At 38.2% G+C, this 21,971-nt stretch overlaps 1 protein-coding gene across 3 annotated transcripts in view; it reads left to right on the forward strand.

The window, feature by feature from the left end:
* Positions 1-345: 345 nt before the first annotated feature.
* Positions 346-21,971, forward strand: part of RAB3C (RAB3C, member RAS oncogene family) — a 127,343-nt gene continuing 105,717 nt past the window's right edge. Inside the window, exons 1-3 of one of the 3 annotated variants that reach the window (XM_017811114.1) lie at positions 346-429; positions 6,234-6,336; positions 9,065-9,292. In XM_017811114.1, coding sequence (XP_017666603.1) covers positions 9,065-9,292 — 228 coding nt within the window. In that variant the 5' untranslated portion in view covers positions 346-429; positions 6,234-6,336. Of the gene's footprint in view, positions 430-909; positions 930-6,233; positions 6,337-9,064; positions 9,293-21,971 lie in introns of those variants that run through there. The other 2 variants (XM_017811113.1, XM_017811116.1) reach the window with 2 other exon arrangements.

The raw sequence follows: 21,971 nt of genomic DNA on the forward strand, positions 1-21,971 counted from the left end.
CAGCTCTGCCCCGGCGGCAGCAGCCGGGCCGGAAGGGCAGCGGGACACCAGCTCCTTCTACGCTCTCCGCCGTAGTACGGGCACAGCGCGACGCCCGTTCCCCAGCCGCGACCAGCTCGCAAAGAGCCACGCGCGCCCCGCCGCCCCGCCCGCCCCCGGGCCGGGCGCTGAGCACCCCGGGAGTTGTAGTCTCCCCTGCCCGCCCCGGCAGTGGCGGAGCCGGGCAGGAGGACTACGACTCCCGGGGGCGCAAAGGAGAGAGGGCGGGGCGGGCCGGAGGCGCAGCGGGGACAGCTCCGGTGCTGATCGCGATGCGGGTTTGCCGGCAGAGCCCAGACGGGCGGCGGCGGCTGTCGGCGTGCGGGTGCGAGTGGCGGCGGGCGGGCGGCGGGGCCACGCCCGGCGATGAGGCACGAGGCGCCCATGCAGGTCGGTGCCCGGGCCGGAGCCGAGCGAGGGGAGCGGCGGGACGGGACAGGCGCTTCTTCTGCCGGGGGGAGAGGACGAGGACACCCCTGGCGTGCAGGGGGCCCGAAGTCTGTGCGAGGGGCCGTGTCCCCATGAGGGGTCTGCCCACCGCGGCGCAGGGGGGCGGCGGGTCTCCGGGCGGCACAGCCCTGCCGTGGCCACCACCCCGCCGCCCTGGCCGCGGGTGGGTTTCGAGGCACATTCGGGCACATTGGGCTCGCAGCTGTCTGGGAGTGACTGGGAGTCAGTTGCTGGGTGATGAGGTGTATCGAGGCCCTACCGGGATGTGCAGGAAGTTGTCACGACCCCTCCATCTGTTTGTTCGAGGAGCAGTTAGTTATCCATCTGCATCGGGCAGAGGTGGCTCTTGGCTAGAGCAGGGGGTAGCAAAGAGGTGGCCCCTTTTCAGCAGTTTTTTAATGTGTGGAAGGATATAATGCCCCACAGCACTGGAGTAGAAGGTGCTGTACAGATACAAGTTACATCACACAGAGTTTTTAGCAGTTTCTAGGTTGTTTACTCAAAACCGTTTATGCTGGTGAACTGTACTTCAGTTATGAATTGAGACCTAGTTTGTAATCATATGGAGAAGCTCTGGAGCCCCTAGACTATACATTCGAACACGACTGTTTTTTAGTAGAAAAGTGGATTGGTAGCCATCACTTTGCAATCAAGTACAAAGAGTACTTTTGCAGTCTGCTGTGATTTAGGTGATGAACTGCAGGCCTGTTAGCTAATGTTTTCATGCTGAATATCTACTCTGACAGTAATAAAATTTCAGTCTAAAGGGAAGATCTGCATCCTTTTGCATGCTACACGCATATGTCAGAACTGTTTATGTGGTATTTTCCATTTATTCACACATGTTTATTGAGCTACAGAAGTCATGTTTACTATGTATTGGTTTTGGAGAGCATTTCATTAAATGGAAATTTTGCTAGTAAAGGGTGACAACTGTAGATTGGTCTCTACTCTATCTGACATTTTTGACAGGTTGTTGAATTCACTGAAGTTCTTATATAGTTGTGGAAACAAAATGGTGGTGCAACATTAAAACAGAATCTATGGAAAGGAGAGTCCAGATATAAAAAAAAATAAAAATTGTTCTTGACAATCAGAGAATGGCTTCTTGGTTTTTTCACAGATTGTCAGAAGAAGTGGAATTATTGAGTAAAAGTCAGTAGAAAACACAGCCTCAGTATAAAAAGAGATAGCAGAATGCTATAACCCCCCCTGTAAATTCTGTTTTTTCAAGACTGCTGACATGGTAAATCAGTGTCTATTTTTAAGCATATTTCATCCAAAGTTATAATCATATGCATCTGGATTTTTCCAGAATGTGAAAATGCAGTCTGGCAGAGAGAGTTTGATTTTCAGTTGTGATTTTGAGGGTTTTATTTTCTTTCTACTACTTACGCTATTCCCAACATACTCAAATATTATTCCCATAAAAGATTCCAGTAAGACAATTTTCTTTTGTGGATTCTTCTTCTTAAGAATCTTGTTTTCCAGCATTAGGCTAATATGGTTGAACCTTTTTCAAATGTGGTTTAGACTGGCTGAACTAATCGTTTGATTTATCTCTTTTAGCTATGTTGTTTCCTATTGCATGAAACAAATGTAGTTGCTTCTTTGCACACAACAGTTTTATGGAACACTCTGTTACAGAGCTATCATCTCTGAATTGTAGAGCAAAAGAAAAAGTGATCAAGTATATGTCTTTTGATCATGACAAAAACAACTTGGACGAGAGTGTAAGCATTTTTTCCATTTTCACCAAGCAATAATTTAAAAGAAATCTAAAATGTTAAAATATTTTAGCAGGATAAAAAAAAAAACAAAACAGAATGAGCACTTCCTATATTTGTGAATTCTTTCTTTCAATTGCAAGCTCATGCCATTTCTCTGAAAATAGGAAGGGCCAACAATTACCACAAAGGCAGTCCTTCCAGGAAAGAGTGGCCTGGTGTGAAAGTTTGCTGTTGTCATCTGCTGTATGTAACTGGATCTGGGTCTCAGTTTGTGACTACTTTTTATTTTTCTAGCCATGTTTTAAGAACAGATATCAGTCTTAGTAGTGCTTATGGCTGTGGAGAAGTCTTAAGTTCAGAAGTCAAAATAATGAGTTCTCTTTTCTGTGAAAGATTGAATTCTGTATGGTTTCTGCTTATTCTTCCAAGAGTTGGTCTGAATGACTTGAAATGTATATGTATCTCTCAGTAGTTTCCCTAAGGGTTTCATGGTACTTTCAAAGGTGAAGTGGGAAACTCTCATACACCCATTCCCTCGTTTCTGGTTTCACTCCTTATCTGATTGTAGCATGCAGATTTCCCACATACCTGCACTTTGCCAAAATACAAAAAGAACTGTAGTTTGGATAACACGTTCTTAGTGTTTATTAGTGCATATGGATGTTAATGGTGGCAATTTGTAGAAAATGCTAGATCTCTAGAGACACTCTCTTTCGCTTACCAGGACATCAGGTATTTTTTTTCCTTAGCTTTTCATATCCTGTTGTCACTGGCAGTGGTTATGTCCAGAAAGATAGATTTATAACAGACACATGCAAACACAGTGGAGAAGGGCAATAGCAAGCAAAAAGGCTGCTTACAGATATTGAAGAAGTATTATAAAATTATGATGAGAAAAGCCCAGTCAAATCTATTAGATGCAGGAGTTTGTATGGTAATTCAGCTCACGTCACTCAGCAAAATTATTGGATATGTCAGTCTCAATTCAGATTAGGAGCACTGGAGTACAAGAGCCTGCCAAGCCACTGACTTCACAGAGAAACTTATATGCACCTTTTTGTTAACCGATTAAGCTGCATCTGGAGTTTGTAGTCCCCTTTCTGTCATTACCTGCTTTTGGAAGTGTACTGTAGTAACTCACTCCCATGCTGGTTAGATACTTACTAATATCCAGCACAGAGGCACTCAGGGCTAGTTTATACTCACTTGTTAATGTCCAGTGTCTGCTCCAGTTTACATCAATCTAAATAGTTCTCATTGCATGATGGCCAGATTACTATCTAGCGAAACAAGCTCATGTTTTGCTTACTGTTTTTTGTGCCTTTTGTTTCATTTGGTTTTGATTTTTTTTATTTTTATTTTTTTGTCATAAGATAAGCTCTTCCTTCTTATAATCTTCCTAATAACCTTTCTGTGTATTTTCCTCTTTGAACGCAGGTTTCATAAACACACTTCACCAGAATTGTCACTAATGGTGTCTCAACAGGGCCCTAGACAGTGGCATTAGTATTTCACTTTGTCTCTTGGCCTGGTGCAACTGCTCTGGCAAATGAGAAGTTGCACAGTCTTTCCTAGTCTCATGCCCCTGAGTGCTGTACTAACCAGAACAAATAGCAGAAGCCTTTAGCTGTCTCATCTTCATTCTCTTTCATAGCCCCTGGTAAATCCAAATTAATTTTTCCTGGAGTGCCTGGGCTGACACAGCTTTTACTTTTTCTTGTCAGAGCTGCACTATTTTGATGGCCTCTTAACAGCCTGTGTTAGATCAACCTATTTAGGACTGTATCTCTGATTTTGCCACTATTTGGAGAAAGAGATTTTAATGTACTATCTAGACTGGTAACTAGAAATATGTTTCTTAAGCTACCCTTTTCATGAAGAAAGTAAATTTCCAGAACTGTTTTTTACTTACCCTAAATTCTTCTGTCCTGGGCAGCTGCTACCAGTGTGGCCACAGTCATGATAGTTCTGTTGATATGAAGCAAATAGAGCTTCTTTGAAGTGTTTTAGACCTCATCTTTCAGTATCTTTTTGATATTTCCCAACTTGGCATTTCAGTGTGCTGCTTAAAAGAAACTTTGCATTTCTAGCTACACATTTCAGACTGTAGGTAGGTCGTGATATATTTACAGATATACATGACTCTAACCTCACAATACCTTGAAGCAGATAAGCTTCTCCTGATGCTGCCAAGTACATTAGTTTACAAGCTGTGCTCTGCAGATGGCTGGCAATCAGTAAATTCCAAATAAGTGGCCGGTGCATTGTCTACTGAACTCGGTTAAGCCTTATTAATTGGTCAGTTAAAAAATAGATGATAAGGATTTGTGAGAATTAGCTGTGGTCTGCGTCTGTGGATACTGATGTATTCGTTGAGATCCCACCAAAAGCACAGGAGGTTAAGCAACTTGCCCAAGATGTAGGAAAGAAGAAAACAAAAGTCATAGGATGCCTCTGAAAGAGTTGAAAATAAAATCCTATATCTAGATTATTAGTCTGATATTTTACCTAGAAAATAATTAATTTCTTCATGACTGGGTTATATTGCTACAATGTACATATATATATATATATATATATATATAAAAGTGCATTGTGGTAACATTTTAACTACTTTAATGATGTAATTTGAGCTACACATGAAAGACAACTAATGTGCAGTGTCACTCACTTGCACATCCTGTGTACAGTTTGGTACAGTCATTGCATTTTTCCATCGTATTCCATTGTTTCAATATCCATTTGTTATGTTTGACTAATCATATTTTACAAAGGCAGAAAGATCACCTTGCAAAAGGCTACATGTACAGGGAACTCTGTTTTTATTAAAATATCAACTGAAGTTAGTTTCTTTTTAGAAAGCAATAGAAATGTATATATTTCTACCCTGTATCTAGAAAAGGACTGTTGCTCTTTCCACTGAGACCAAATTGTTCTAAAATAAACCTGCCATTTGTGTCTGGTCAGTGTCATTTCACTTTAATCCAATTCAAAGGATCTGTTAAAAAGAACCTCAGTTACCCCTCCTTCAGGGGTGGGTTGTAACTGTTTATAGAAAAGCGGTCTTGCTCTTTGAAACAACTGTAAATTAGCTAGTCAGTGTCTGTCTATCCTTATTGTAGATAGAAACAAGGCATTTTCCCTGGGCTTAATATTGATCTTTTCCTTTAAGGCAAGCCTGTTATTAGAGTTGTTAAAAGATAACAGTATATTTGTGAAAGGCATATAGGAATGAATTTCAGTATTTTCAGTCTCAGGTTTTCTTGCCTTTTGCATCATATTTTCCATGGGCAATTCATCCTGTGTTAAGCATCCGGAGTGGGGTGCACATAAAAGTGCAAACCAAAGTCATGTGCAGGCCAAGGAGGTCACAGCATGCTGCTCTGCTGAAAAGCTGTTCAAATTCTATCAAAGAATGAGGTCCTCGAAGGCATAAAGAATAACAGAGCCAAATGATTTGTCATTATCATGAAGGTGGCAGGTAAACACACAGTTTTTCAGACACTTTTTCTCAACCCTGCTGTGTTTTCACCTGTTCTTTTGGGATCAAGGAAACAGCTGAACATGAGACTTGAAAAGTATCTGGATCTGATATAGAAAACTCTGCTTAATCATTAAACTTGCCTAAGCCCATAAATAATACTCGTTTAAGGAATTTAGAGATGTGCTGTAAGCAGGAAGCACACAAAGCCATCCTTTTTTGTCCTTGCACCGTATTCAAGCTGGCAAGATAGCTCCTTCCAGCTTCGATAAGGAACAGGCATGTGAGACTTCTTGACTATAGGTTTTCTGTTCGTTGTCTTGAGATTAGATTTCCCCGTGGGCTTTCAAGTCTGTCCTAAGTCCTCTAGGAGGTGGCTTGAGACTGCCTTTGGTGCTAACACCCTGATGCATGTAGGGATACGAATAGGGACTCATTCTACAAAAAAAAACCCAAAACAAACCAAACAACCAAGTTTGCAATTTGCTAATGAAAATAACCTTATGAATTTTCTCTTCGATTTTACTAATAAGGGCCAAACTGTACTGAAGAGAGAACTCAATGTGTTTCGTTGGAAGTGATGCTTGTTTAATATATCCATTTAATACTTGAGAAAAGAACTTTGTCAAAATAAAGGTAAGAGTTTTACTTTATGGAAACAGAATATCATAACATTAGAGAGGTTTATTTGGTTCTCATGTGTGTGCGTAATGTTTAATTAGAGGTCGGAACAGGGCTTTCCTAGTGATTGTTTCCAGCATTGTTTCCAAAGGAAACATTTCTTCTACAGATGCCTCCAGTAGTAGGGACAAGTACTGTTAGGAGTGAACTGACATATTAATACATCAGGAAGTGGACCACAGTGCATTCCGTATTTACTTTAAGTCAGCAGCTTGCATTTAAGGAGGAGAAGCACTAAGGAGGAGAAGCACTTCAGGCTTGTTCACAAGGCTGGAGAGGACCAAGCATGTAGATTTCCCTTACAGCAGAATAAAACAGAGATTCCTTTAGAGTATCATTTAGAACAGGAACCTAATGTAAATTGTACTTGGAAGAGTCTGTCTCTTTGTTTACTGCAAAATGAGTGAGTTTTGGAAGTAATGGCAAAGCCTTAGCACCTATGCTGAATTTAATGTGTCTTCACGCTAGTGTAGGCACTAGTACTTTTCTAAAACTCGTTTGGGTTTTGGACACAAGAAAGGATCATTATCAGCAGTCTAGGGAGACTGGCTCTCTAGGCTATTTCTCCTATTGGAGAAATTAGTCCTTTCCTATGCCTTTTTTTAAAGAAATTTCAATCAAACTATTGCATGGATAGTGCACATGACCACGTTAATTTAGAGGAGCACTGAAATTTCTCTGTGGGTGGAGTATGTTTAAAACTACCCATAGGAAACACATGCAGGAAGGCTACACAGTGTACGAGGTTTAGGAGGACTGTTATTAGATTCCAGGTCTCCCGATTTCTCTGCTCACTGAATCATACTGTTAATCAAGTGTTAGGCATTAAAGTAAGTGTGGATGAATTGTAAGCCACATAGGACTGAGGGCAGCAAATGGAATGAAAGATAAGACCTCTTTTTGTAAATCTTAAGCAAATTGAAGAAGCTACATGGAAGTCTTCGTAGGAGATAAAATCAAGAAAGAATATGATGCTCCTTCTTGCAACAAGTGGTGACTACTGGCTTCAGCTGCTGCATAGCAGAGAGAAGCCAGAACGGTGATGAAACAGGCTGCTGGGGCAAAGGCACATGTTACACACTGGCATCTGCAGCCACTGCAGTCTTTTGCAGTCTGATGGACTTCATTGACTTGTCATTGCAAATTGTACACAACATTAGCATGGCCTTTACTGCTTTATAGCCAGTTGTGATTAGACTGGTATAGACAGCATTTGATTTTCTTTTTCTCACGTTCTAAGCAAAATATCCCCAAATAGTTATACAATAAGGGAGAGTAGGGAAGGTTTTTGTCTTTCCTATAGAAATCAGAAAGCTGAAAGATTAGTAATCTGTATATTTAGTAATATTTAGGGTTTTGAACTAAAGCTTCTTTATTGCATGCCTGTGGAAGAAGTGATTAAATTTCAAGGCCAATGCAAATACTTAGGTTGCAAGCATGTAGGTACCCAAGGCTACATTTAGTGAAGAAGGTAATTCTGAAATCAAATTCTGAAATCAAATGGTCACTACTGTATTATATATTAAATATATGTCTTACAGTGAATTTTCTTTTAAAAGCTTCCTACTTCCATTGTCTTCTTTGGGACTTTTTGTCCCCACTCCTATAAGCCTCTTCAGTAGCCCAAAGAAGCTGGCATACTGTTATTTGTGCTATGAAACAGCAGAATTAGCTCAGAAAATTTATGCACTAATTAAAATTCTGCTGAGAAGGTGGATCAGTGTACAGCCCTCACCCTGGTTCCAGCTGTCCTTTCTGATTGCCCAAATGCACTCTCAGATGCCTGACTTAAAAAGCTTTTACATGACCTGCTTTTCTGTAAACCTTTTTGTTTGGATATGGTGTCTGTCCTTCTGTCTCAAATAAGTATGCAAAAGTGTTGCCCTGAGAATAATCACATTCAAAAAACTTAAGGTCTGCCACAGGCTCTCAAAATACTTGAGATTTTTTTTTTTTAGAAACCATGTGAGGTGTCCCTGCACATAGCTGCCACTTATGATAATGTTGCATTAACACTGGAAATTCAAAAAACTATAGATTATACTAGTACTAGAAAAAAATCAAGACCTTATTTTAGAGGTATATACCCAACTCACTGCTTAATAGTATAATAATTAAAATCTGGTAAAGGCAAAATGCTTTGAGTGAGTTTATAGCCATGGCAAAAGACAAAAACATATTTACAGTAAAATAAATGGTTCAAGAATTTTATTAGGTGTAAAACTTACTCAGCTTTTGCTTGGAAACATACCTACTATATCATAAAGCAGCACTGATGTCTTATATCCTTCTTGTACAAGTGAAGTATCTTCATCTATATTCTGACCGTCAGTTTCATTCATCACATTTTCTGAAGTCAGATCTTTTTAGTTGTGTACTCAGAAACTGCCCTGGATTTTTAGTATTATTGCTTTTTGTTTCAGTACTAGTCACCAGTGATGCTTACATCCTCTTTTGCTACCAGAACTATTACTAGATAAATTAATCATGAAAAAAGAGTTAGATCTCTGTGAACTTCTTCTCGAAGTTCACACTGAAGCATACACATTAGTAATATTTCAAGTAGGTGTTCTTCTTGAACTTCATTGATACATGGTATGAAAAACTCCAATAAAATATAAATGTTGCAAGTTTTGTATGATACAAGAAACCATAAACTATTTCTTTTTATTTTGAATTACAGATGTCATCCGTTCAAGATTCCAAATATGGCCAGAAAGATACATCTGACCAGAACTTTGATTACATGTTCAAACTGCTTATTATCGGCAACAGCAGTGTTGGGAAAACCTCATTTTTGTTTCGATATGCTGATGATTCCTTTACGTCTGCATTTGTAAGCACGGTTGGGATCGATTTCAAAGTAAAAACAGTTTTCAAAAATGAAAAAAGAATTAAGCTACAGATTTGGGTAAGCTAAAAATAATAATTCTGTGAATTAAGCAAGCTGTAGCAGTTTGATAGCATTTGCAGTACTGCAGGTTTACATTGAATGTCATAACCCTTATAGAGAGAGAGAGAGAGAGTGCACAGTAATGAAAAAGCATTTAATTATTTCCTGTGTAATTTTTCTGTCCCGAATAATAGAATGCAGACAGTATTTTTAAGGTATTGAAGTACAGTGATTATATATTCTGAATTGAATTCCTTTAGGAAATAATACAGGTTAACACATATTGATATCTGTGCAGTGAGATATAAACAGCTTTGCAATATATAGGCTATTGAAAGTGATAAATGTTATATCAAAGTACCTTGAAATATCAGTTTTAGGGTCTGGTGTGTTCCCATAACAAATTATGAATTCATGTAGAAGCTATGATAGTGAATGCATAACAGAAGGTATAACTTTTTACTCTGTTAGTTATGTTTGTCATCCTCATCACCTGAAACATCTTCCTTCTTCTGCTGAGGAATACTGCAAAGGTATAGTGTTGCTAAGGCATTCCTTGCCTACACCCTAGAGATGATAGAACAATGCCTAATTTAGAAAAGTGTGATGCCGGGGAATAGATGGAAGGAAATGATATCCAAAACTTATTTCATAAAATCATAGAATATTCTGAGTTGGATAGGACCCACAAGGATCATTGAACACCTCACCTGGCCCTGCAAAGGACAGCCCCAAGAATCACACTTTGTGCCAGAACACATTATCTAAACACTTCTTGCACTCAGACGGGCTTGGTGTTGTGACCGCTTCCCTGGGGAGCCTGTTCCAATGCTCAACCACCTTCAGGTGAAGAACCGTTTCCTAATATCCAACCTAACCCAAACGACTCAGCTTCAGGCCATTCCCTCAAGTCCTGTCACTGGTCACCACAGAGGAGAGATCAGTGCCTACCCCTCCCCTTCATGAGGAAGTTGTAGACTGCAATGAGGTTTCCCCTCAGTCTCCTCCAGGCTGAACACACCAAGTGCCCTCAACCACTCCTCATATGTCTTCTCTTCAAAGCCCTTCAACATATCCATGGCCCTCCTTTGGAAGCCCTCTAATAGATTGATGACCTTCTTATATGGAGGCATCCAAAACTACACACAAAACTACACCAGTGCATAGCAGAGCAGGACAATCCCCTCGTCTTGCCAGTGATGCTGCGCCTGATGCACCCTGGATTTGGCTCAATTTATGGCAGATTTGTTGATGCTTACATCTGCTAGTTCTTGAGTGTAACACACTAAAAGGATAGGGAGGAATAGCAGGACATTTAATAATGTGAGACCTGGAGTAACGCTTCAGGTCTTTGCTATCTTCCTGGGGTGCTTGAAGATTTTGAGCAGTGTTTCCTTGGTGAGACATTCGTAACAGTTGAGGTTTTTTTGGTTCATGAATACAAGTAATTTAAAATTCATTTAATGATGAGCAGTCATTAAATCTCAGAAAACCTTAGATCAAATCTGAGCAGTTATTTGAACATTATTTGAACAGCAGATAAATTGAGTATCTTTTTAATATGGCACAAAGGAGAATTTTCCAGAGCTTCCTAGGGCCTATCTCATTCAGGTTTTTTTAGATAGGCTTCAGCCCTTGATATATCAGTTTGTGCCCTCTAGGAACATACATGTTTTGCTTCTCAATTTTTTTAAGCTTAGGTTATTGCTATTATCATTAGTGAAATAGCACTACATACTAGGTAACTGTATATCATATGCTGGTTTCATTGTAGTGATGTTGGAGATCACATCAACATTGTCTTTCTTTTTAATAATGGAGAAATTAAATTGTGTTCATATTATAGTCTTTACGCAGTTCTTATTTTAATCACCAAGTATCCACTACAACAGATTTTATTGTTCATGTCTCTCCTAGCAAAAGCAGCAATGCTAGTTTATGATGTTGTAGTAATGTGATTAGCATATTTTTCGTCTCTTCACGTCAGACTACAAATATGTGCTTGGCTCAAAGTTGTCCAGTGATCTAGATGTGTTCAGGTCTATCCACAGCATAGAGGGGTTGCAGCAGTAGAAATCTTTCCAGCTGGAATGAACTTCCAGTTCTAGCAAAATCTGCATTTTGTTGTTCTTTGCATGACATTAACATTCAGAGTCCAAACATGCTCTGACAGTCCTTGCCTGAAAAAACCTGCAACCAAAATGAGTGAAGCAAACCCAAGAGCTCCATGTGCCTTACAGAAGAGGAAAGAGAGGCACAGAGCATAGAAGCAACCTTCCTGCTTCAACTTTAGGTGAAGAGTCACATGTAGGCACATGATTAGGATTAGAGAGAAGACTTCAGATTCATGCTAAAGGTTTTTATCCTAGCCAGCATTGTGTCTTTCTTTGTGGTAGTGTGTTTTTTTCCCCCACTAATTTTTTAATGCCAGTTCTTAAAAGGTCTTGTCATTGCCAAATCAACTCAAATTGCACAGCTCACTATAGCTGTTTAGATGGAGTATTTTGCATTGAAGCATTGCTTTGCAGTTAACCTTGCTAGTAAATTGGCTGACTGTTGCATTTCTGGGACCTTCAATAAAGTCAGTAAACAAGTAAAGACTCTCAGAAAGCTATTCTAGTGCACAAAATCTGAAGTAGAGCACTGTTACCCCCTCTCATAAGCTATATCAACAGCAGTATTGTTCTTAACATGTAGTATCTATATATGTAACTTGTGTCTATATTATGTTATATTATTATTTTTCTTGTGTTATGCAGATATCTTTCTAAAATGAAGAGTACTCCTGTGATATCCATTTGAATTTCAAACTGCACATATGAAAGACTATTTATATTAGATAAAATATAAAATTGAGCGAGTCATACCGAGTGTGATTTGATGTTAATACTGAGTAGAACGTGCATGAGGTTATAACACTTCCTTCAAAATCAGTGGCAAGAATTTGATGACATCATGTGATAACATATTCAGCATAAATGAAATAAAGTATTATCAAAAATCTCAGTTTTGTATAGTCAGAAGAAGCTGGAAGTGCGACTTTAAAATGTGTTCTGAATTACAAGATCAGAACTGAATTACTTTGCCGCGCACTTAACTGAAGGAATACCTGGAATGATGCTGCTCTGATGTCCTTGCCTGGCAGTAAAGTGCAGAAAGTGTAAATAGTAATGCTGTTAAGCCACTAAAATTCCCTAGCTAGAGCACAGTTAATCCGACATTTGTCCTGTTACAATTTTGTACACTTTCCTCTAGGGTAGACATTTAAACTTCCTGTTTAATAGTGCTTTCAGGATGATACTTTGTGTTCAACTTGGAGTATGTTGGAGCTTGCTGATTTCCAGAGAATAAGATTTTCGTATGCTTAGCAGGGAAGGATGCAAGTTTGTTGAAAAGTCAATATGGGCATTGAAGGAAGCAGAGTCATTACTTATTAATAAAATTCACAGTGTGATTATCACAGATGAACTAGGAAGGGTTAACAGGTTGAAGGCAGTGCTGTCTTCCATATTCAGATGCCCTGCAGGTCTTTAGTTTGTTTGAGCTTTTTCTTACTTGGAGGGAATGGTATCTTATTCTTGAATAAGATTTGAAAGAAGAATTGTCTTCTTTCATTGTTCAAGTCAGAGAGGATGGGGCTCAGTCTAGTCCTTGTTGTTACATCTATTTCATGTGGTAAGAAAGAGCCTGCTGGAAGCACTGTAACATTTGCTTGTTTTCCTCCTAAGCCAAACACCTTCTTTCAAGCAATATTTATTCCTGGGTTTGAGAGAGGTTCAGAGTTCAAGTGCTATATTCATTAATGATAGCACATTACCATGTCATAGGACCATGAGCAGGCTCTGAAATTTTGATTCATTGCATATTATAAATATGACAACCTGGTATGAATGTTAGGAAGACATAATATTAACATGTTTCTTACCTTTTAGAGGAGAGCAATCCATAAAAATTGTGGTTTTACATCAAAAGGTGTTGATTTCTCAACTGAAACTAAAAAAAAAAACAAATTAAAGAAATTGTGTCTGTATGCAGCACATACATGCATAAAAGGATAAAAATCCATTAAAGGGCTTACAGTGTCAAATAATAAAAAGCAATATATTTTCCCTCCATTTGGTTTGAGCTAGCAATATTAAAGGAAAGGGATGGAACTAGAAGGCTGTAAGATTCTCTCACTTTAAGAATGTTAGATTTCACATTATGTTGAATTTTTAAAAAAATGTCAGTACTAATTCAGACAAAAATGCACACTAAATAAAATTAATAAAAGCTTGAAGAGGTGCAAATAAGAAAATAAAAACAAACTTAACCTTATAAATCTATCACTGTATTAACTGTATAAATCCCTATGCTCAGTATATCCTGTAGCTGTGATTCTAGAAAGGTGTACATTACCTTTGTGAACTCTGTCAGTGGTATAATAGAAATAACAGCCTGCAACACCTTATGGAGAAAATGTAGACTTATTTGAAGAGTAGAATTTGTTAGCTGCCATGTCAAAATAAGCCACAGAATGGGGAGGAAAAAAAAGGAAGAAAAGTCCAGATACTGGTTCCTAGAAAAAAGAATAATATTTACAAATACAGGTCAACATATTTAACTGGCAGTGTATCCATAGTGTGTCTTTAGCTCATGTTTAAAATATACTTGATCAGAACTCTCAGTGATTTTTAACTGACTTCAGTACAAATTTTGTTTGAGGAATAAAGCATCAAATTTTCCCTCTGTGATCTATTTATTACGTAAAAATGCTCTAACTGTATTCACTCAGCGATATCTGATTATAGCACTTTGGTGCAAATATCAAATAAGACACTGCACTACCTTTTGCTGCTTAGATGGCTTTTCCCTGGGACTAGCTTTAGACTTCAAGGACTAGGTGCAATGATCACACATATATCCTCCTAGAGAAGGCAGAGTAAGACCTGCTTGTGTCAGCATATCCTTCTTAGAAGTGTGTGTGATAGTTTCATTTGATACCCAAAATGTTGCTGCCTTCACATCAACAGTTTTCTATAAATTATCACAGGACTTAGGGACTAAGTGACTACTGGGTTTTGTAAGCTGAATGAGGAAATCCAGTGTTATAATTCAATAATTAAAACTATAGTAGCTGTTAAAAAAAAAAATCAATAGGTGTTAGGCACCTGGTTTGTTTTTTTTTTGTCCCAAAAGCTTCCTAGCAGCCCTTTATCAGTAAAAATACTTCATTAAAAAGAAAATAAGAGTGAGAGTATGTGTGTGTGTGTTAGAAGGGTGTGTAGGAGTACCAGTTTGCATGAAAATTGCCTTGGTATTGAAGTTTGTAGGGGTATCCTAAAAGTATGTTACAAGTAAGCTACAAGTGTGGAGGCAGTAAAATATTGCAGAAATACCTTGTAACAATGACTGGCTATAAGCATTAGTGCAAGAATCACTAAATACACTGGTTGGGCAGAAAAGTGGTGAAAACTGAAGCAATAAAAGTGGAGATAAGAGTAGCGTGTGGAGACAATGGATAAGAAATGTAGCAAATGTTTCATCACCAGATTTTCAGATCCTGACTTTGATACATCTGACTCATGTAAGTGTTTTTAATTGGTATGACAGCCATGCAAAGTGTATTTCATGATTTCTTTCTCAGCTGCTGATAGCAATGTATAGCTGCTGCTTTGAACACATAGCCTTTTTAGATGAGGATAGTAAATATCTAATATAGAAAATAAAATTTCCTCATCTCAGCTAGAAAATCCAATGTGTATATTGTAATAGACAAAGTAATTCAAAGTAGTGCATAATCTACAGTAATGTAGAGTCATAGAATCAGGGAGTATGCTGAGTTGGAAAGGACCCATGAAGATCATCTAATCTAACTCCTGGCCCTGCACAGGACAACCCAATTATCACACCATGGGCCTGAGAGTGTTGTCAAAATGCTTCTTGAACTCAGACAGGCTTGGTGCTGTGACCACTTCCCTGCAGAGCCTGTTCCAATGCTGAAAACTGCAGGGATTTGGGATTTCTTTGGATCCAGCTATATTAGTAAATTGACCATACCAAAACTGTCCTTTGGCGTTGAATCCAGCTGGCATGGAATAGCTTTTGTTCATATGTTTAAACTCTTTCAGTCTCTGAAAGAGAATGGACACATCCAAATCTGTCCTTAGCTAAGCCCTAGTCCCTGACCAGGAACTGTGAGGCATGGTGCTAGCAAGCCTGGGTCAAAACCATGCCAGAAAACATGCTAGCAGTATGACAGAATAGACAAATTCAATAGCCTTGAAATGCTACTTGGCACAACTTGTAACTTTGCTGTTACAGACATGGCCTGAAAGGGCAGCAGCTCCAGCCAGCCATGGGTAAGGCTGACCTGTTTGTTGTTTGATAAGCAATGTAATGTGTTCACAAATATCAATCTGTCATAAGGCCCTAAAGGAACCATTCCTGAGAAAAGATCATTAGTGAAGAATGTAGTTGTGACAGACAGAACGGAATCTCTTTCTGAACTTTTCCTGTTAGCTGAAACAAGGTGAAATTCTGGGAAGCTTTTGTTTAATTTTAAGCTGCCCTTCAAGAGACCAATGTTACCCTAGTTCTGGTTGGATATGGTTTGCCTAAATTATTTCCTTTCTTTTCCTTTGCTTATTTCTACACAATACAAATCTTTAAAGAGCCTGAAAGTTTTTAGATAGGACCCTCTTTTCATACTGCTGTATTATTTCATGTGGTGCTTCTTGTGTATTCATGGCGAGCAGTTCCACTTATCTGTAAGTCATATTTCTGATACTTCATTCCTCAGAAATAATGGCATTCATTAATCATTATTTTTCCATAATTGTTTTTTTCCTATTTTTCATAGCATCTGCAGCTTTGAACAACAGATATTGAAGATTTGTACAGCCAAGGGACAGCCTATTATAATATAGACAGTACTATTTTATTCAGATCTCAGTCAGAGAACCGCCATGAGTTTTTAACCTTTGTAAGCTTGAGGGGGGTCTTAGTTACTTCCAGAAGTTGTATATTTCCTGAATTTAGGGATTCTTAGTGATCTCTTTACCTTACCCTGTTTATTCTGTATTCTGTTTCCTGTGCTTGTTTTTCCGTTTATATTAAAGTTGCACACATGAGTCCGATTCAGCTCAGATTTCCCTTGTTTTACATAAGTAGCCAAGAAAAAAAATGATTGAATGGTTCATTCTCAGCTATTCAAGTGGGAATGAACAGGTAAAAAAGGGAGATACTGCTTACCTAAAAAGCAGAAAAGACTGCTTGTCTTTTCTCTAAACTTTAGTAGATGACAGTAATTTATATCATCTATATAATGTATAAAAATGTAAATAATTTATATAGCTTGGACGTTAAAAGCATCAGAGCATAGGGAAATATAAACAGAGACTGGAAGACAATACATGCACTGCTATGTGAAGTTTGACTGAAATTGCTCATAACAATGAGGCATGATGTGAGACAGCACTGAAGAGCGTGAGTGAAAAGAGTTTGTGAGACAGGGCACCATAAATGGTGTAAAAATCAGGAAAAAACAGGAAATAGTGAAAAAAAATACAGGAAAAAATGCACTCATTAAAAGTTTTTTGCAAGAAATGCTGCCTTGTCATCTACTCAATGTGTAAAATATAGATGCATCCATTATAAACAATACGTGTCTTGTAAAACTAGTTGTATTTCTTATATAGAACCAGGGCTCGGTCTGCAGTGCCAGAGATTTTGTAAATGTAAAAGGCGTGTTCATCACAGACAGACTTCAGAGCAAAGAGTGCATGCTTTGTGAAACAGGCCATGCTGGCCAGTGATGACACTTTTAAAATTGGTATGCTTTTAGTTGAGGTCTAGCACTGGTTGTTCAAATATTGATATTATGATTTTATTGCTATAAAAAGCACCTGTCTTGAGGGTTTCATAACTGACTCTAAATCCAACTCAGAAAAAAGGGTGGTGCCTATTAATTCAGCACCCTGTCAAGAGAGCCCTCTGTCCTGATCCTGTGTGCTTGCTCTAAAATACACACCAAAGTGGTTGCAAACTCCTGGCCTCACATAGTTTGGAGAGAAAACGAGAGGTAAATGTCAGCTCTCTAACTGCAGCCAGCATTAAATTCCCCTATTTTCCCCAATATTCCAATGGTTTTTTGAAAGCCTTCTATAATTTTAGGTCAAAGCTTTCACTCTTTTCAAGTTCTGTGCTTTACAGAACCCTCCATTGCCTATTTAAACAATTTTGCTGCATAGCTTTGCTTGCAGCATAGAAATCAGGTCCCTGTGACCAGCTTAACACTATATATATCATTGCAGGACTTTTAATATTCTCTGAGAAAGACTTCTGTTTTCAGTAAAATGACACATCTGTATTCAAAGACAAATATTAATTGGAAAGAAAACGTGGCATTTAGCATAATTCAGATTCTACATAAGGCTTATCTCACTGTTCAAGTGGAAGCTTCCATGGGAATTCTTTAAGAGAAACTGAGCTAGTGTAAGACACTTTCTAGAACCCTTTTCTATAGTGTGTCTTAGGCAGTTTTCTTCATTGGACTCCTGGGAAAATGCATACTACCATGGTTTAGGCTAACAAATTATCAGACTGCCAGATCTCAGATAATTGCAGCTCTCCCTAACCTGTGACCAGGCAGTCTGGTATAACATTTTTTCAGCTGCCTTTCTCTTCCACATTGTTTTTCCTCATTGTTCCACGATGATTCACGTTGCATTCCACATTCCGCTTTGGCAAGTCACCAGCTTTTCCCATGTCAGGAAGCATATACCAGTGGAAGAACTGTAATGAACCAGCACTTACATGTGTGCAAACATCATATGAATGCTACATAGGCTTCCTAAAAACTGGCGATGAGAAATGGAAAGATAATACAGAGTGTTTTGTACATGTGTAGATGAAGATCAAGATCTTTGATTTTGCTTGATGAGATTTTCCTTCTCATCCTTCCTAGTCTGGATGGGAAGGAAATAAGGAACAGAATGAGTTTTCTGTGACAGGGGTCTGAATTAAGAACAATAACATTGTACTAAATATGAAAAACAATTCAGCTATTTTAGTTGTTCAGGCTCTATAAAATCCAGAGAAATCTGACAGTATACTTTAAACTGTTGGTGTAGCTAATACTTACTAAGCTATTATTTTGAGAAGAAAAACTAAGCCTATTTCTAAAATTAAATTCAGGTTGACAGCATTCCTTAAAGTGCAATCACCTGTGCTGCCGGTTCCCCTGAATGTGAGTTATGATTTCTATACAGCTGCAGTGAATCAACAAAGAAAAAAAATAAAATCTGTACAGGCTCTTTGCTGAATTTTAATATCATTCATGTTGTAAATTAGAGCAAAATGTTGCACTCTTACTGTGCAGTCGCTGCTTTGAAATCACAGGACCAGAGCCTTGGCCAGGAGCCATAATGTAAATACCATGAAAATAAGAGTGTAGAAATAGTATTTAAAGCTCACTTTTGCCTTCTCCTGCTGCTCAGTGCAAGCTGTTTCCCTGGGCTATGTTAGAACAGCTTGAAGTCAGTCTGAAATTATGCTGGGTTGAAAGGGGCAGGAGTGACTGAGGGAGGATGGGGAGGGTCACACGAAAGCAACTCTTTTTTATTTAATGCTACTCAATTTGCATTATGTTCTGGAAGTAAGCTTAAGTGCATTTTGTAAGAACCCAAAGCCATAAGGGGCTCTATGTTACATCAGGGTGTTTTTAATAGCTTACATATTATGGGCAGTGCACCCATATTTTACACATGAAATGATATTAAACAAAATAGCATCCCTGGACGATTTAGCTCTGTATTGACATTTCTATTTCTTGGTTCAGCTGACAAAAATCAGTTGGGATATTGGTTGTGTTTTTTTTCTAGTAGAGAAGTTACTTTTTCCATTTTACTTTCTTTTCAGTGTCGTTGAAGGCTAATCTCCTTCAATCTTTTCTGAATAAATATATTGGGTTTTTGTAATCATCTAGGTATTTTCTGTTTGAATCCAGACTGTTTTATTACTCACTGCTCATAAACAAATTCTTTCCACAGTTTTTACCTGTTACGACTGTATTTATTAATTGCAATTTGAGAAATACAGAAAATTTTACCTCAATTAATTCAGTCAATAACTCAAATGGAATTTGTCAGTGGTGTAATTTGCTGACTTGTTTGCTCTTAAATTAGCATGGTACCTATATAGAGAGAGTTCTTACTTTTCTGCCCATTAGGTTATTATTTATGTGTATTTATAAAAAGAAAAAGGAATTTCCTGTCTCGGGAAATCAGTTGTTCTGTTCTGACAGCAAGAATGATACTTGATGGGTATTTTTTGCCCTATGTAGATTGGATACTATTGAGTTTGGTTTATTTTATTTGGAAATAAAGCCAACTCCACAGAAAGGAATGTGAAGTAAACTCTCACAGGGGTTTCTGGTTTTCCTTTCTAGATAGTTTGTTTTGCCACACTGACTAGCATGGCCTATATTCAGCTTAATGAATGATTCTAGAATGAGCTGAGCTAAAAAAAAAAGACCTGGATGTATAGTATTTCATAATTCTATATTCACCTGTAATTAGGACATGTACTTTCTGCAGTGTCTTGAAATATTCTGGGACTGCTTATTTCTGATGTCTTCTCCAAAACATATTCAAATTCTAGTCACCTTACAAGACTTCCTAACAGCCATTAGTGCAATTTACCTCAAATATAATTTTCTTGGAGAAATCTGTGATTAGAGTTTCTTGACTTTAGTGGATGTGATCACACATGAGATGGCATCACCTATGCTAACACTGAACTAAAAAGGTAAGAGTAAAGTGTGGAAGCATCCCAGTTGGCTGGAATTCTTTAACTGTAGGAACAAAAGGAATCAAGGTAATTTCCTGGAGAAGACTGAGTTTAGTAATGGAAAGAAGGGTGGGTAAGGACCTAATGATAAGCTGTTTTGAAAGGAGAGGACATCAGAATTAGAATGCATTGTGAAAAAGTTTTAGGACTCAAATAGCTAGTAAACTTAATAAATAGAAGGTATATGCTAATAAAAGGTGTTAATGTTGAGAAGTCGGGAAGTTTTACCAATATAGAAGAGGATCAGTATATGATATATTAAAAAAATACTAACTTTCAAGTGTCAGGTAATAGGAATGGAATTTAATTGAATGGTGCGAAATTGGGTTCTTTGGGAACAACAATAAGAAATTACTTTTTAAATTAGAGGTTATTTAATTAGCAACAACTGAATAAAGGCACATCTGGATATATGAGAAAACAAAAGGATTCTTACTAACCATCCAAGGAAAAACATTTAATATGGCTCTTGCATCTGCCTGATGAAATATTTTTAGAGCAAATAGGACTATTAATTACATTACCTACTGCACTGGAGTTATTTTACATGGAGAAAGGAACTCCAACTGAAGACAGGTGCAGGAAAACCCTATTGTATTGCATAGAGGAACTAAAGGAAATAGAAGGAAACAAATAATGTTAGTTTTTTACTCTAGAAAACAAAGGCAATACTAGTGCTTTGCTTTTTGATAAAGTTCTTTTTTTCCCCAGTAAACACATTAATTTTGTCCAAAATGCACAATCCTCCTTTGAGAAACAGTTTGGATGAGAAAAAAATGTGTAGACAGGCTTGTTATTTACCTGACATCAGTGTGCTGAAGAAACCTGTAGCAAGTGAAGAGGATGGTCTGTTTAACAGACAAAGGCGTTCATGGATTGACTTAGAAACCATGTTTGGAGTTGAGCTAACAAGTGGCACTTGAACCTTTCTGAATGCTCCCAATTGTATGTTTGTGTGATATTTTGAATATAGTGGTGGTCTTATATACAGTACTGAAAGAACTCATGTATTTGTCTTGATTCTTTTCCATGGACCATTAACCTCTTATTTAAACCATTTTCCTTTCAGAATGTCCATCCTTACAGTTACTAGTAATGTTTTTTTTCACAGCATTTCTTCCTTCAGGAATTTTGGTGAATTAAGGGGGTCCGAAGAGTGGCTGGTTGCATGCCATAAGATAGAGCTGGTGGCATGTAGAAGAGTCATGACAGAAGCATGACTCAAGGGTGGTCAAAAGAAAATCAATTAGGTTGCTGGACATGGTGGTCTGGTGGACAAAGAAGCTCCCTAGACAGTAGCTGAGTGTGAACATGTCTATCTACTGTATTGCAGGGAGGATGGATCTATTAAGGCAGAAAGACATTAAAAAGTCATATAATGGCAAGGGGGTTATAGTGCCTTTGGCTGGGAAATGGGAGGGCTGAGAAAGCCAGTATTTTGCTAATTAGAGGGGAAGAGAGGAAACAGAGTCCTGTGAAAATGAATGTCAACCTGAAGCAAGATAGTAATTAGCAGTCTGAAGGATAAAAGGACCTTACAGAAAAGTCAGGTAGTTCAGGAGAAATGCCTCTATGCTGAAGATAATGAATGCCATTGTGATTGTGCAGGAACAGGAATCTTAAAAGCTAAATGGAAGAAGCGATGATAGAAGATGGAATTTGTGTATAACACTCTTAATTGGACATCAGTCTGGGGATTAAACTCACATATATTTAGAGCTAAAATGAAGAGCATGTCTTGCTTTATTTGAAAGGCTAAGCCTCCCGAAATAAATTTCCTGTTGTAAACCAGCCATCATAAGGGCTGGTCTGTGTGAGAATAATGAGCCTGTGATTTTAAATGGATAGAAAGAAGAAAACTTGGAAT

This window comes from Lepidothrix coronata, unplaced genomic scaffold (genome assembly GCF_001604755.1).
Source record: "Lepidothrix coronata isolate B3197 unplaced genomic scaffold, Lepidothrix_coronata-1.0 Scaffold31, whole genome shotgun sequence".
NCBI lineage: Eukaryota > Metazoa > Chordata > Aves > Passeriformes > Pipridae > Lepidothrix > Lepidothrix coronata.